At 32.4% G+C, this 13,826-nt stretch overlaps 1 protein-coding gene across 1 annotated transcript in view; it reads left to right on the top strand.

The window, feature by feature from the left end:
* LOC124357707 overlaps positions 1-13,826 on the top strand; it is a 73,363-nt gene that overhangs the window by 56,087 nt on the left and 3,450 nt on the right. The window contains exons 3-6 of the mRNA XM_046809716.1: positions 1,433-1,638; positions 2,124-2,259; positions 8,822-8,955; positions 13,581-13,797. Coding sequence (XP_046665672.1) covers positions 1,433-1,638; positions 2,124-2,259; positions 8,822-8,955; positions 13,581-13,797 — 693 coding nt within the window. The remainder of the gene's footprint in view (positions 1-1,432; positions 1,639-2,123; positions 2,260-8,821; positions 8,956-13,580; positions 13,798-13,826) is intronic.

Genomic DNA, 13,826 nt, shown 5'->3' with positions numbered 1-13,826 from the left:
ATCCTAAAGTAACGTAGGTGAATCTTTATTTGTTTTTATATTCTCTATTAAGATGTAGAATTTCCAGATTGTACCCTTATACAGTGCAGATTGACTGTCCGCTCCTAGATGCTGGCTCATATAGTAGTTATATGACGTTTTATTCAGAATTAGACTTAAAATATGATAAACCTGCAGTTGATAATATTTTAAGCTGCTTAGCGACAGTAAAATTGGGATTTTTTATATGCTGTTCATGGAGAGGGTATTAAAAAAAACGTTGGATCACGAATAACATAGAGGAATTAAAAACACCATCAACAAATCTTCGATCAGAACCTTCAGTGTATATTGAAAGTTAATTTAGTTTGCATTGATCAGCACGTAATAAAGAAATAAATACATTATAAATTTATCTATTTCTAGACTCTCAACTCAGCTTGCTGGATAACCAAGTTCTTGTCTTATGTTTTATTTATTCAAATCACAAGCTTCACGTACCAGAATATTCTGCAGCTAGAAATATTCGTAACGTATTTTGGCTAACCAGATGCCATCGTTGGATTCCTAAGGGAGGACTTCTCAGCAGTTGTAAAAGCTAAGGATACGCCTCCTAATCAATTAATCATTACGTTGTCTTAGCTTTAAGATTGTATGGGTTTTATTCTTATTATCTACCTTCAAATCCTTGTTTCAGTGCGGCTAAATTGGTGGACATTGCAATATCTTCTAAATATTAACACGCTCTCTAGAGATATTTTTCCACCTTATATAGACTGTATACGTGTATAAGGGACATATCATATGAAACTGTAAAAATACCTGTGCAGATAGTTTCAAAATTAGTGGTCAGACGTACTCGATCCTTGTTAATACAAAGAGTACGCTACACCACGTGTTGCATAACAGGCTTTGTTGAGGCTGCATAAAACATTCAAGGCTACAGCTCATTTCATTACGGTACATGTGTTAGCATATCTCACGTTAAAATCTCATATGAATTTACTTGATTTCTTTACAAATATGTTTATACAGTAGTTCCTAGTTTAATATTGGTCACCGCATAAGATCAACGTAAAAATGATTTTTAACGCTTATTACAGTCCCATAGTGTGACATGCACAATCATATAGCCATGAAACTTCAATTAATATTCAGACTATAGATAATTTTTGTCTCAAGATATCGTATGGACTGACAGAAAGTAGGACAGACAGACAAGCAGAAATAAAACGTTTCCAACACCTCAAGTAATAGGCTTCGCTAACGCTCAGTCGGCTGCAATACCTTATATTAGAGTTGGGTTATACAGGTAGAGATTGGTTGATCATCCGTGGAATGAGGGAATTTTATATTCTTTCAAATTTAGATGATCAGGTGAAGCACGTAATGAATATATTTTTGTCACTAATAACTTCAAAACGATATTCTAAGTTTGACGGTGGTGTTACAGGCACGGGGGGACTACGACAGGTAGAACTTCATGTTCCAGCGGCTGTCACCACCGGCAGCACGGCTACATTGTTATGTCACTATGACCTTGAGAACGACCCTCTCTATGTTGTCAAGTGGTATAAAGGTCGTCAGGAATTCTTCCGTTACATGCCCAAAGAGAAGCCTCGCACCAGCGTCTTTCCTTTGGCTGGAGTCAACATAGATGTAAGTAGATGGTTGTCTTTGGATTTATATTTGTTTTAATCTAAATACATAAGGACATATCCTGACTGACTAATACTCCAAAGCTATGTGAAACTATGAAAGAGAGACGTAAATTCTGTTACATACGTTTATATTGTGCCGTAGAGGCGTACATAGGAGGGATATTTCTGTACGGCATCTGGGCTCCGCCTCCCATAAATACCACAACATGTTATTTATAAAAAGCCTGTTGTAATGTAATCAAATATAAGCATTATTATATATGTTAGAACACAGCCGTATGCCTAATTAATTAAAGTAAATTTTAAAATGTCCACAATTATAGCTTTAAAGCATATAGTGTATGCTTTCTGCAGAATCATTCATTGACTGTGCTATTAATCAAATGCCATTAACTAGGAAATGTTTACTCTAGAGATTGGACAAACGGTGAAACTTAGACCTATTTTACACACTATTACAATCTAGAACCTTGTTTGTTGCAGCAAAGTATGTCGGACGAGCGTAAGGTGGTGTTGCGAGAGGTGACCAAGGAGTTGACTGGACGCTACCGCTGCGAGGTATCCACGGACGCCCCCGACTTTCACACCACCATCGTATCTGCTTTTATGAATGTAGTTGGTTAGTACTTAGTAGATCATCCGATGTTTAGTATTTGTCTACAAAAAAGGTTTTAAAGTGAAATTGTTCGCAATGATTTATCAAATTACGTTTCCCAGAAAGGTTAATTGCGAGTAAACACGGATTTATGACCAAATAAAATAAATTTAACACTTTGTGTGTAGTGACTTCAGAAACAATGTACACATAAATGTAGTCTCATTAAACATGGAGAAAGATAGAAAGGCACCTAACACCCTCAAATGTTAAAGCAAGTTATATGTGAGTTGCGATTTAAAGAATTCAAGAACATGTTATAGAAATCATAATTCATCATAATTGTAAAGTGGATTTTCAAATAAATTAATGACCAATGTACAGTTGGAGGAATTTAGCTGTGCTCGTGCAGCCCTAGTACTACCCTTTCAAAAAAAACGAACGCTATCTGTGTGGCGGGTTGCGTTTACGTGCTAGCCGCTGAGATGAAGGCGCAAGAATCTCTTAACGACTTTAAACTCACGATTTCGATTTGCCGATTATTATTCACACATACGTTATTTTCAAAAACACGTTAAACAACAATATAACAACTGAAAAACAAGGATAAGTCCTATTATTGTTATTATTTGGTATTCTCTTATTATTTAATTTACAATCACTTCAATAATATTTAATTAATTTAAATGCTAGAATATAATTTTCTAATAACAAATGTTACTTACAATGATTGTTTTTTTCAATGGAGTTCTTCAATTCCACTCATGTTGTCCTCTTATTCTGGGTCACTGTCACTGCTGTCTGTATCCGAAACCAACTGATATAATAAGGGATTCTATAATATTGTCAATCTGGGGTTCTGCGGCTGCATAGTCCCTTTCGATTTTCTCTACGTGCTTGCACTTTACCGACCACTCTTCTGCGCCCATACTTGATATCTTGTCTTCGCATAGAGCTTTAGCTTGATACATAGTGAAAGATGTATTTCTCATAACCACATGATGTTGACTTCGGCCCAAATTAACTCAATGGGATTGAGGTCCTGGGTGGTTGGGCGGAAGTCGTAAAGATGTCATGACCCTGTAGTTGAACAGTTTCGTCCAAGGCGTACCGGACATGCCTTGGTTTATATAGCTGCAACAAGTTTGTAGAGTTCAGGATAAAAGGATATCGTCGCAGAATGGTATTCCGTTTTTTGAAAGCCACACCTTCATATCTTGCTTCCTACTTTTTGAAGTAGGAGCTTTATCAATTTGTACGGTATGGTAGGGCGCGTTATCGACTACAAGTACTTGAATTTGGTTCTAAATTCAGTAACACTTTTTCCTTACCCACTTCATAAAAATGTCCCCCATTCACATTGTCATGGTAGTCTCCACTATGGTTGCTTGCTTTCTAGCATGTAAAATCATTGGGCAAGAACCCTTTCTCTCCATCCGCATGGATAATTATTAGTCTCTCGCCCTTGGAAAAACCTTCATTTGAGCCATTTGACCAAGTTTGGTTACATACGTGAGACGATAGCATATAAGATTCGTCTAAATAAATTATGGGGCGTCCTTGCTCCCTGTAATTTTTCAAACGCTCTCAAGTATGTTATCCTCTTCTCTCGTATTTTCTGGCTTTTCAATTAATAATTTCCTATTGTTTGCCGTCCTTCTCCAAGTAAATTCCAGGTCCTTTAATACCAACCTAAAAGTTTTCTCACAACCCTGGAAATATATTTTGTTTCTTAGCGCCTCCCTCAAAAGTTTTGCAGTCGGTATTCGATGTTCTTCAACATGGAAATTGTCAACTATTCTACGTCGTTGACGGTTTTTGTTTGGTGTAGTAAAACTTGCCTCACACATGTTACTAACCTTCAACTTGTTAAGTTAACTGTTTATTTTAGTAACAACTCGCTCTGACACTCCAGTTGCTGCAGCAGTTCTTTGGCGAGCCTTTGACAACGGAATTTTAAACAGTTTGATGGTCTGCCTCTTCCTTCTTAAATGTATAAACATTACTCACAATTTCGCGAGCCTGACTATGAATAGGCTTTTGACTTTTGACTTAACTCAACAGACATTATCGGTAAAAGCGAAAGCACAAGCTACACTCAGCACTGTCACAAAACAGACTGATTGTGGCGAGTGCGATGAGTTATTTGGGCCAATACGATTCCTGAAAGGAGGGTTTTAACCATGAGTCAAAGGAAATGTTTTCGGGACGCTGCGCATAATGCTAACCCCGCCACCCCTCCCGCCCATCACCACACACTCCAGGTCACGCGCACAGCTAAAGTCCTCGAACTGTATAATGACTAAGTTAGAAATATGTCACTGAGAATACAAGAAATCTTGTAGATATTCTGTAGTACAATGTAATCTAACTGTTTCAAAGCTTATAATGTACTCAATTTTACAACATACTTTTAATATGGGCGGTTTGACTTTGGTGTATGTTCTAGATTTGTAAAGCTAAATCACATTGGTACATGGACCTGTATGTGTGGTCCGGATGGTTTGTGGATTAGCCTTTACCATCCAAGGATGGTGAGAGGGTTTCGTAGCCGGCTTTGATTACAAGTCAAAGACATTAGTCCATTCATAGGTTATTGATCACTGCAGAGTTATCTAAATGAATATCATAGAAACCAAAAATAGATCCATGAGAACACATGGCTTAACCCACAAACAGAAAACTGGGTCGGTACTCCTACTGGCTTAACCAACGGCTAACAAAATAAAACTAACAAACCCCAAATGTTTATGGCAATTAAATCAGATTTAATATCAGAGAGTAAATAATAATCCAGCAAAATATTTACATCATCCATGATTTTCATTATAAGTTTTAAGTAGACGTTATTTATTCAGAACCTTACATCAGCACGATAAACCAGCCTTAACAATAATGGGAATTTGAATTAGTTTTAGTTTAAAACCACGACTTATGCAAATTTACTTACTTTTGAAAATGTGAATTAAATAGATCGTTTCTGTCAAATACATAAAAAATATTTAGATCTTTACTATAGCCTACGTAAATACAAAACAATTACACAGACATCTTTAAAACAAAATAAGATATATGTAATTATAATTTCTTTAACTTCTAAATTATTGATTGTAGAATAATTAGTGCAGTATAACTTGTAATTTACATTTATAATTTCAACACATATTGATGTTGTATATTTTATTAACAACATGAAACATAGAAATTTAAGGTCCAAAATTATTTAAATTTTACTAGCTTAGTGTTTGTATCATCTAATAAACTAAATCAAACATATTTCGAAACTTTTATACATGTCAGATTTAGAAAGTTTAGACCTGGACAATTCTAAAATAACCCCATTTCTTGTACTCATTCTGCAATTTTAAACATCAATATACAGTTGTTTCTTTGTAAAATTTACTTGGTTTTTTAGTATAAATCCATTTACATACTCTTTAGTAAATCGTGACCGCTCGATTTCATAATTTTTCTGTTCTCTATGTAATACTTTCAGTAGGCTATTAGTTTTTTAGGTTTTCAGTTATTGCATTTTTTAATTATATATGTATACATAACAGATCTATCAAGGGTTATGATATGAGGTGGGGATTGACTGCAAGTCGTTTTAATAATTTAAATAAATATACGTAAATTAAAATAAGCTCTTAAAAGGTTCCAAAAGTATCGAATGAAATAAACGTTTGTACCTATTTTAATAATCACGTATAAAAATCCTTTTAGTAATAAAATCTGCAAATTAAAACTTGAAATATTAATAATGTTGTATAACTCGCAAAGTAAAGCTTTTGTTGGCATTTTATTTTTTTATATCGATAAGTAGTTCTTTCGGGTTATATACAAAACGAATAGATATAGAGAGATATGTTTTAACAGAACAAAACGAGGAATTAATCTTCTTTAACTCTGAAACTTTCCAAAAGTGAACGCAGCATGCCCATTCCTTATTTCTTATTGACAGAGCGGAAATTATATTTCCCCTGTAAACTTAGGGGTGTTCATACTTTCTACATTGCAGGTTCACGCTTATTCATAACCGGTTTTATTAAACGTGTAATTGAGTTACAACAGAGTACAGTGTAACACATCATTACTAAACTCAGACTTGAGACAGAGTAACACCCTGATAGTGTAGCATACCATACAGGAGAGACTAACATTGTTACTTGCGTTATTAAAGTAATAACTCCCGCTTACAAAGCGAGAAACTGGGATAATTCCCGCGGCGAGAAAACACCCTTTGTGCCAACACGCTTTTATTTCCACTTTTGGATTTAAAGCCAAACACGCGTCGCAACGGCTGCAAGAGAAATAATTTTCCGCTTTTCACAAATGAATACATTTTAGTATGTTTTATATTTTGCAGAAGAAAAACTTTTTAAATTTTCATACGTGTTGCACAGTCCTAATGTACCTGAGGCAGCTTGTGTACATGAAATATGAATTCTCTTTTATATTCCTCAGCATTCTAAGACACATATGCTGTTGAATAAGACCAATATAATAAAAGTCATCCTTAAATAAATTAAAAAGACGTCTGGCTATTCAAATTAAATTTACTCATATTTTAACTAATGATACCTAGATCCCTAACCTGTATAAGTTTCAATGACCAACATACAACAATAGTTGAACCAGTCTAGTTTATTTTACAGTTACAATATGACGATTGGTTACAGATGAAGGTTAATTTATTTCGATATACATGATTTTATTCAAACAAAACCCATTGAGAACCATAATTAAATTATAAAATATATAGACATTTCCAACCAAACTTAAGGCTTTAAGTAAAGTAAAGTAAGAGAGTGAATAAGGTAGTATGCATTTATATGAGTTTTATGTAACATTCTGGTAAGTATTGATCTAAAAAATTAATTAGGCGGTAAGATTAAAACAAACATGCAAATCATGTCACCTTACAACTCACACTTTTTGTCATTAATTGATGTTTATATTTAAATACTCCTTATGCACACATATACGCTAAGTATTGTTTTTATTTTTGAGCCATTTACCCTCATAACTGGAAACAGTGACTGATATAATTGGAGTCATAAAATTGCGTGCTACGGGTTGCGAATATCTCCGCACAGGCTGTAGTGAAAAGTACTTATGTCTTAATGTACGACTTAAACTGCGTACTTATTATTGGCCGTATTATTATGGCCTCTGGAAAATTTAGATATGCATTCTAACGATTTAAATTTGTATCGTAAGATTTATACTTTTTGAGTATTCAAACGATACATTTTTAAAAAGATTAGGACTTTTTATTAAAAAACCAATACAAATGTTGAAAAAGATTTAAAGTGTTTGAATGCGTATTACTTAAACATTTGGAATTAGATATCATTGGTTATTCTCTGATTAGAAGTAAGATCGTAAAAGTGTTTTAAGTTTGATATTAGTTTATGGGCTTAAAATAAAGATACTCGTGAAAAAATGGAAGTGAGAAATCATTGTAAAAAATTCTTATATTCAAAATGAATATTATATATATATATATATATATATATAATATATATATATATATAGCTACTTTCTCTAGTATAATATTTACAAAGAACAAACAATTCAGGCCAAACAAACAAGGCGGGAGCTAAACACACACTGGTATATCTGACGTATACGACTATTATTTATAGCAACCAACACCACTGTTATTACTGTAATATCTTCTCTTAACGCAAAGGGACAGTGGGAATTGCCGTTGAATGAAAATGCCCTTTGTGTTTAATTACTTTTGTTTTCAATTTCAAAGCAAGCCACTAAATGCTTAAATCGTTACCATTTAATATGACATTACGACTTTTTATGCACTCACTACCATTACCTTCAACTGTATATTTTGTGTGTTTTTTTTACATCCCTAGCGTTTTATGCGATTAACTTGTCTATATTAGCAATGCATGTTTTGAAACTTTGATAGTCGATTTTAAAATACATTTGCACTTGCACTGTAATATACCCTGAAAAAATCTCTTAAGATTTGCAACTAACACGTTTAAATAACAGTAAGTTACAAAATATTCATAATTTTTGTAAACAGGTTTAGTTGATTTGTTTATATTAAAGTTGCGCGCTATTAGAAAACTAATTCAAAATCGCAAAATGTTACCCTTTCGATCTTTATCAACACTTTTCATTGCAAAATATTGTAATTATTTATCTGTCAGTATTTACGTTAACTCTGTTATGCTATGTATAATCAAAGTGTGTAATATATTATTTAATAATGATTTTGTGATATTATATTATATTACAAAAAAACATGTAAGTAGTTTAATATTTACCTTTATTTGAGTCAGGTCATTTATATCAATAGGGTTCAAAGGTAACAATTACTCAAACAAACAACAATATGATTTCAAATATTTTGGCTTGTTTTTGAATTTGAGAAATTCATTCGTTTTGTGAATAACAAAGAGTAGCAACATTCAGCTAAAGAAAATTCGATTTGATTTATCTGATTAATTTTATTATCTGAACCCCTGAAAGAGCCTAGCCATTCTTGAGTGTTAAAGAATAGCATCATTCATTAAATGAAGCAAGGATATTTATTTTCTTTCTGTTTGACTCACAGATCCTCTAAAGAAAGAGCCGGTTTTGATGATGGAGAAACAGAGCTACTCGGTGGGTGACACGCTGAGGGGGAACTGCACCACCCCTCCCTCCAGCCCTGCTGCCAACATCACCTGGCTCATCAACGGCCATAAGGTAACATGGCGATAGCGATATACAGCTTTTACTTAAACGCCTTCACTACGTTACCTGCTCTATACAGCATAGTGAAGACGTTCCCACTATATATTAGTATACATTACTAACTCCTTACTATAGGGTTATCGTTATAATTAATATCAAAAATAGGAAACGAAAACCATTTAAAACGTTTTTTAGACACTTGTTTCAGCACCAAACAATCCTACAATTTTTCTTCGTTACATCTTCAATGTACACTTGGATAACCTTTAAAATAGATAAATAAACAAGTAATATACATATATGAAATAGTTGTAATTAAAGTTAATGTTTTCTATTCAATATATATATACATATAGTGTTTCACTTATTAAAAAAAGGATATAAAACTTCTATATTTCGTGGGATTTGATACCCACAACTTCAGGAAGCAAAATAAAAATATCAAAAGAACAAAAAACACAACAAATAAGAATAAAATAACCAAAATAATAAATATGCAACTAAAACATTCAAAGACCCAGCTATGATATCATTAATGGCACAGAGGGAAATTTGGAAAAGTTAATTCTATCTTAAATTTAAAGCTTTTGGTTACGTAGATTTTATAAGTAACTGAAGGGCTTGTTCAAGATTTTTAAATATTTACTTATTTAAATTTTCCTCAGGACAAGGGAAGACCTTATTAGTTCATTTAAGATAATAACACTCTTCAATTTTGTCTTTTATGTGCTCAGCAGCACATTTGGCCAATGGCTTCTTCTTGTTTTTATGAAAAATATAAAAAATTTGCCCTATTATTCGGACTCAAAGTTGGTTAGATGTTTGCCCATTGTACTAATTGTTAGAAAATTTACAATTATTTGATAAATCCCATTATTAGAATCACAGATTAGTTTGCCAATGATGGGATATATTATTAAACCAGTTACGCTACTTTTTAATTAACTAGTCTTTCATAATCTTGTAAGAACCGTAACGTGGTTTGTTGCACAGTTCACATCCATTATTAACAGGTTGGTGTAATTTAGGTAGTTTAGGTTGGACAAGTTTGTTTTTCAAATTTGGAGGTTTTCGAAATATTACTCTAGGTGTTATAGCCATACAAGTTTGGGTATCTGTAGATGAAGGTAGGACATTATGGGAAATTTTCATAATCCTGTTAATTTTGTGTAATCCAGGAAAACATTGTGTAATAAAATTTGTTTATGTTTTATATTTGAAGCCACTTGATGGATGTTTTGGTTTGTTTATTTGATTTTTTTAAATGTTCTGAATCATTTTTTAATGTTGCTCAATTTTTCAATGTTATTTAAAAAGTCTATATCATTGCTGGATAGCTTCTTAGCTCGTATAGATAATCTTTTTGAAATAGGCTTTTATATATACATTAGATGGCAACTTGAAAACTTTAGAAAGTTCATATTTTGAATATTTAGAACATCCATGTGATAGTTTAAATAAATAAAAATAGATCATAAATATGTTTTAAATATCAATCTGAAAAGAAGGAAACATCAATAAAAAAAAGATAAAAATATTAAATGGAGAATATTGATTAAAATTGCAACTGTCACTAACCATGTAAATTTCGTTAAATTTTCAAAATTTTAATATTAAATTAGTTGTTTATAAATTGGTTTCAAAGGTTTTGCAAATATATAGTAAAGATGGCTAAGGAAAAAAACACGTATCTGTTAAATAAAATTTTGGAAAATTGTTGTAGCGTAAACTATTTTATTATATGAATTTAATAAATATAACACAAATCAGTCTACAGGAAACTTGCAAATTGTAACACGATATTAAAATTGACACTTCTACATAATAATTATGTTCATTGTAAAATTATTGTCACGCTAAGTTAAACGTTTTGGGATCTATATGTGTTTAAATACATAAATTTATACATTGGGATAGTATATTGTAATTTTATAAAGCGTTTTGTTTAGGAGTAAGGAAATACATTCGTTCTACTTTAAAAAACGGAACATTTCAAAAGGTCTTGTATAAGTAAAATGAAATAAAGAAAACTATTTTGTTACTGACATTGTATCATTTTACAGACTCAAGGGAACTGAGTTTATTTTAACACGAGTCTCCTTTTAAATACAGGGATGTGTTAGGATTAAATAAACCCACTCTATTCGTTGTATTCATTAGTGTTGAAAATGACTTTGTCGTAACAGATTAAAATTATCCTGACAAACATTCATTATCTATTTAGAACTATGTAAACCTTTACAGTAAGCTGTGCCACATACGCCTTTACACAAATATATTATTGAACTTTGAATACTGCTAATAAAACTTCTAAAGGCTTTCTTATTAAATTTTTTTTTAATTTTGCGATTCCTATCGTAGTACTCTCGTATACATTTAATAAATATTTTCATAAAATAGCTGTTTCAATCGAAGCTTGATTAACGTGTCACCAGTACGATATATTTTTAATTATTTAATACATTTTAATAATGAGAAAGGAGATTTGCTTTAAAATTTAAGACTGTCTTACTTTCTTATGTTGAAAAGTAAAGCAGAATATAAATTACAAATTTACAGTTTATTAGCACTATTACCTATCTGCTCCAAGGTATTAGACCTCAATTAAAAGTAATTGAAATAAAAGTCGCCTAGATACATATATGCTCTAAGAAATCTAGCAAATCCACAATGAAAGTACACTTTAAAAATACTTTTGTGTCAAATTGACATGCTCTTTTTTGAATACTAAAGAACTTTTAACTCTTATAGACTCAATATATCTACAGAAAAAAATATTTATTTTACTTTCGTGCAGTAAGTAACAGATACATATTTTCCCCTCACATATCACATTGTTTGTAAGATTTTTGAGCTATTTATGAACCTAGAATACGATTTTATAAGAATAGTAATTTGGACTACATAGGCATAACAATTTAATAGGATATTCTGTACTTGCACGAAAAAAATATTGTTTATGTCATTATACAGTTTATTGTAAATTTATTACTTTATCGAGATGTCTCAAACATTTCAGAGATTTTATTTTAAATGTGTTAAATGAACGATGATTTAAATAAAGGCTACTAACAGTATGTGAGAAAAACAGTAATTCATTTGTATAGTAATTGAATTGAAACCCATACTTATTGGTAAGAAGGTTAATCAAGAGCTTAAATACTTGTGTTACTGTGTCCTTCAGTCTAGAGTTGGTTGATTCATACCGAGCTGGACGTGGCTATGAGAGTTGCCACAGTGGTTAATTTCCTTATGGATATTTTCATATATTAAAACAAAACAAAAATGTTAGGCATAGCTACGAGTAAAATCAAAGATTCAAAGTATTACAGTTAAAATAACCAGGAAACGAAAGCAATGAGTAATAAACAATTACGTTCTGAACCACAGAAATGTAACATTACACAAAACCCATTACTCCAATGAGGTGTCATAAACCTAGTTCCACAACCTTTAACGACCCGATTAATCTGTAATGTACTCTAATGTCTGTTCTTTAACATTTAAAACGTACAATAGCCATTTTATATTCCTTGATTGTTTTTATAAATTAATTTACTTATTTTAAAGGAAGTATTGACCTTTGATTTTTTTCATTGATTTGAAATTGGGTTTAATTGCCCATAAAAATATTTAAGCAGACATTCTGAATAAAATCATAATAAATGTAGTACTAATCTTTTATAATTGCTTCGATAAAAGAAATATAACACAAACAGTTGGTTTTCCTTCTTTTTATCTTTATAGTCAACCACATTTACTTATACAAGTTGTGCAGAAACAACACAACACGAGAAAGCGTTCTGTCTCACACAGCATCGATTTTGTGCTTGAAGCCAAGAGTTAGTTGACATGCACTGTGATGTCAAGAAAATGGCTCGAATCGAATGTATTTTAAGACCGAAATCTATGTTAAGTCGGTTTATTTTTCCTCATTTGAACAAATAATGAAGCTTTGTCATCTGAAGTACTACTGAAACACTATTTTATTAAACCTATTTCAGGGGTATTTCATATTTAAAGTCTATTTGTTCTTCATAGTTTTATTTATCAGCAGAACAAGAATTTCTATTCATTAATATTAGGCTTATAAAGGTTTCATAACTATCATCAATGTCTTGTGCGACAAAACATTGCTTACACAACTAACTTTTTAAGATACTTCTGCCTCGCTATAGATGCAATGTGTAGTCAACGTATATTCAACCGAAACATGTTACAGGTTTCAATTACTATTTTATTTTCGTCCTCTAGGGACAAGAACCAGAGAAATTGTACTTATAGCTCCAAGTCGAGATTCATGAGGAATGAGTTTGAGCCTTAATCTTAGCTATGTATCTTTGGATGAAGGGGAAGCCAGCTATATACCACTCTCTCTAATCATAGCAGGCAGGGGTGGCACATCCATTTGTGTAGTCTAGCAGCAACATTTAACACATAGGGAGGCTCATCAACTCCAACGGTCATCTCCCGCAGTAGACTAGACCTATCGATCTACCTTAGTACCCTATATAATGAAATCGGCGATTATTGATATGTACCCGTTCACCGGAAAGGTACATGCCAGGCAGAAAAAAGCTGGACAGATTTTGATCTCGGTAATTCCTAGTCAGAATTAAATTATGTTTATATTTCAGGTAAATGCATCATACATAGTGCAGAGTGTTGTGGAGGGCCAGGATCCAGTCACCATAGCTGGTCTCAACCTGGCTGTGAACACGTTTCTGGGCGGGAAGTTGACGATCGTGTGTGTGGCAGACCTGTTCCAAGTGTACTCCAGCAGGGCGGAGATTACTCTAGACGAGGAGAAACCCCGCCTTGCATCTGTCTTGGGCAATCATCATCAAGCCCAAGGTGATTCATTGTTTTAATTAAATTTTGTG

Source organism: Homalodisca vitripennis, chromosome 3 (genome assembly GCF_021130785.1).
Source record: "Homalodisca vitripennis isolate AUS2020 chromosome 3, UT_GWSS_2.1, whole genome shotgun sequence".
NCBI lineage: Eukaryota > Metazoa > Arthropoda > Insecta > Hemiptera > Cicadellidae > Homalodisca > Homalodisca vitripennis.
Note: the sequence above shows the minus strand (reverse complement) of the source record. Positions and strands in the feature narration are given on the sequence as shown.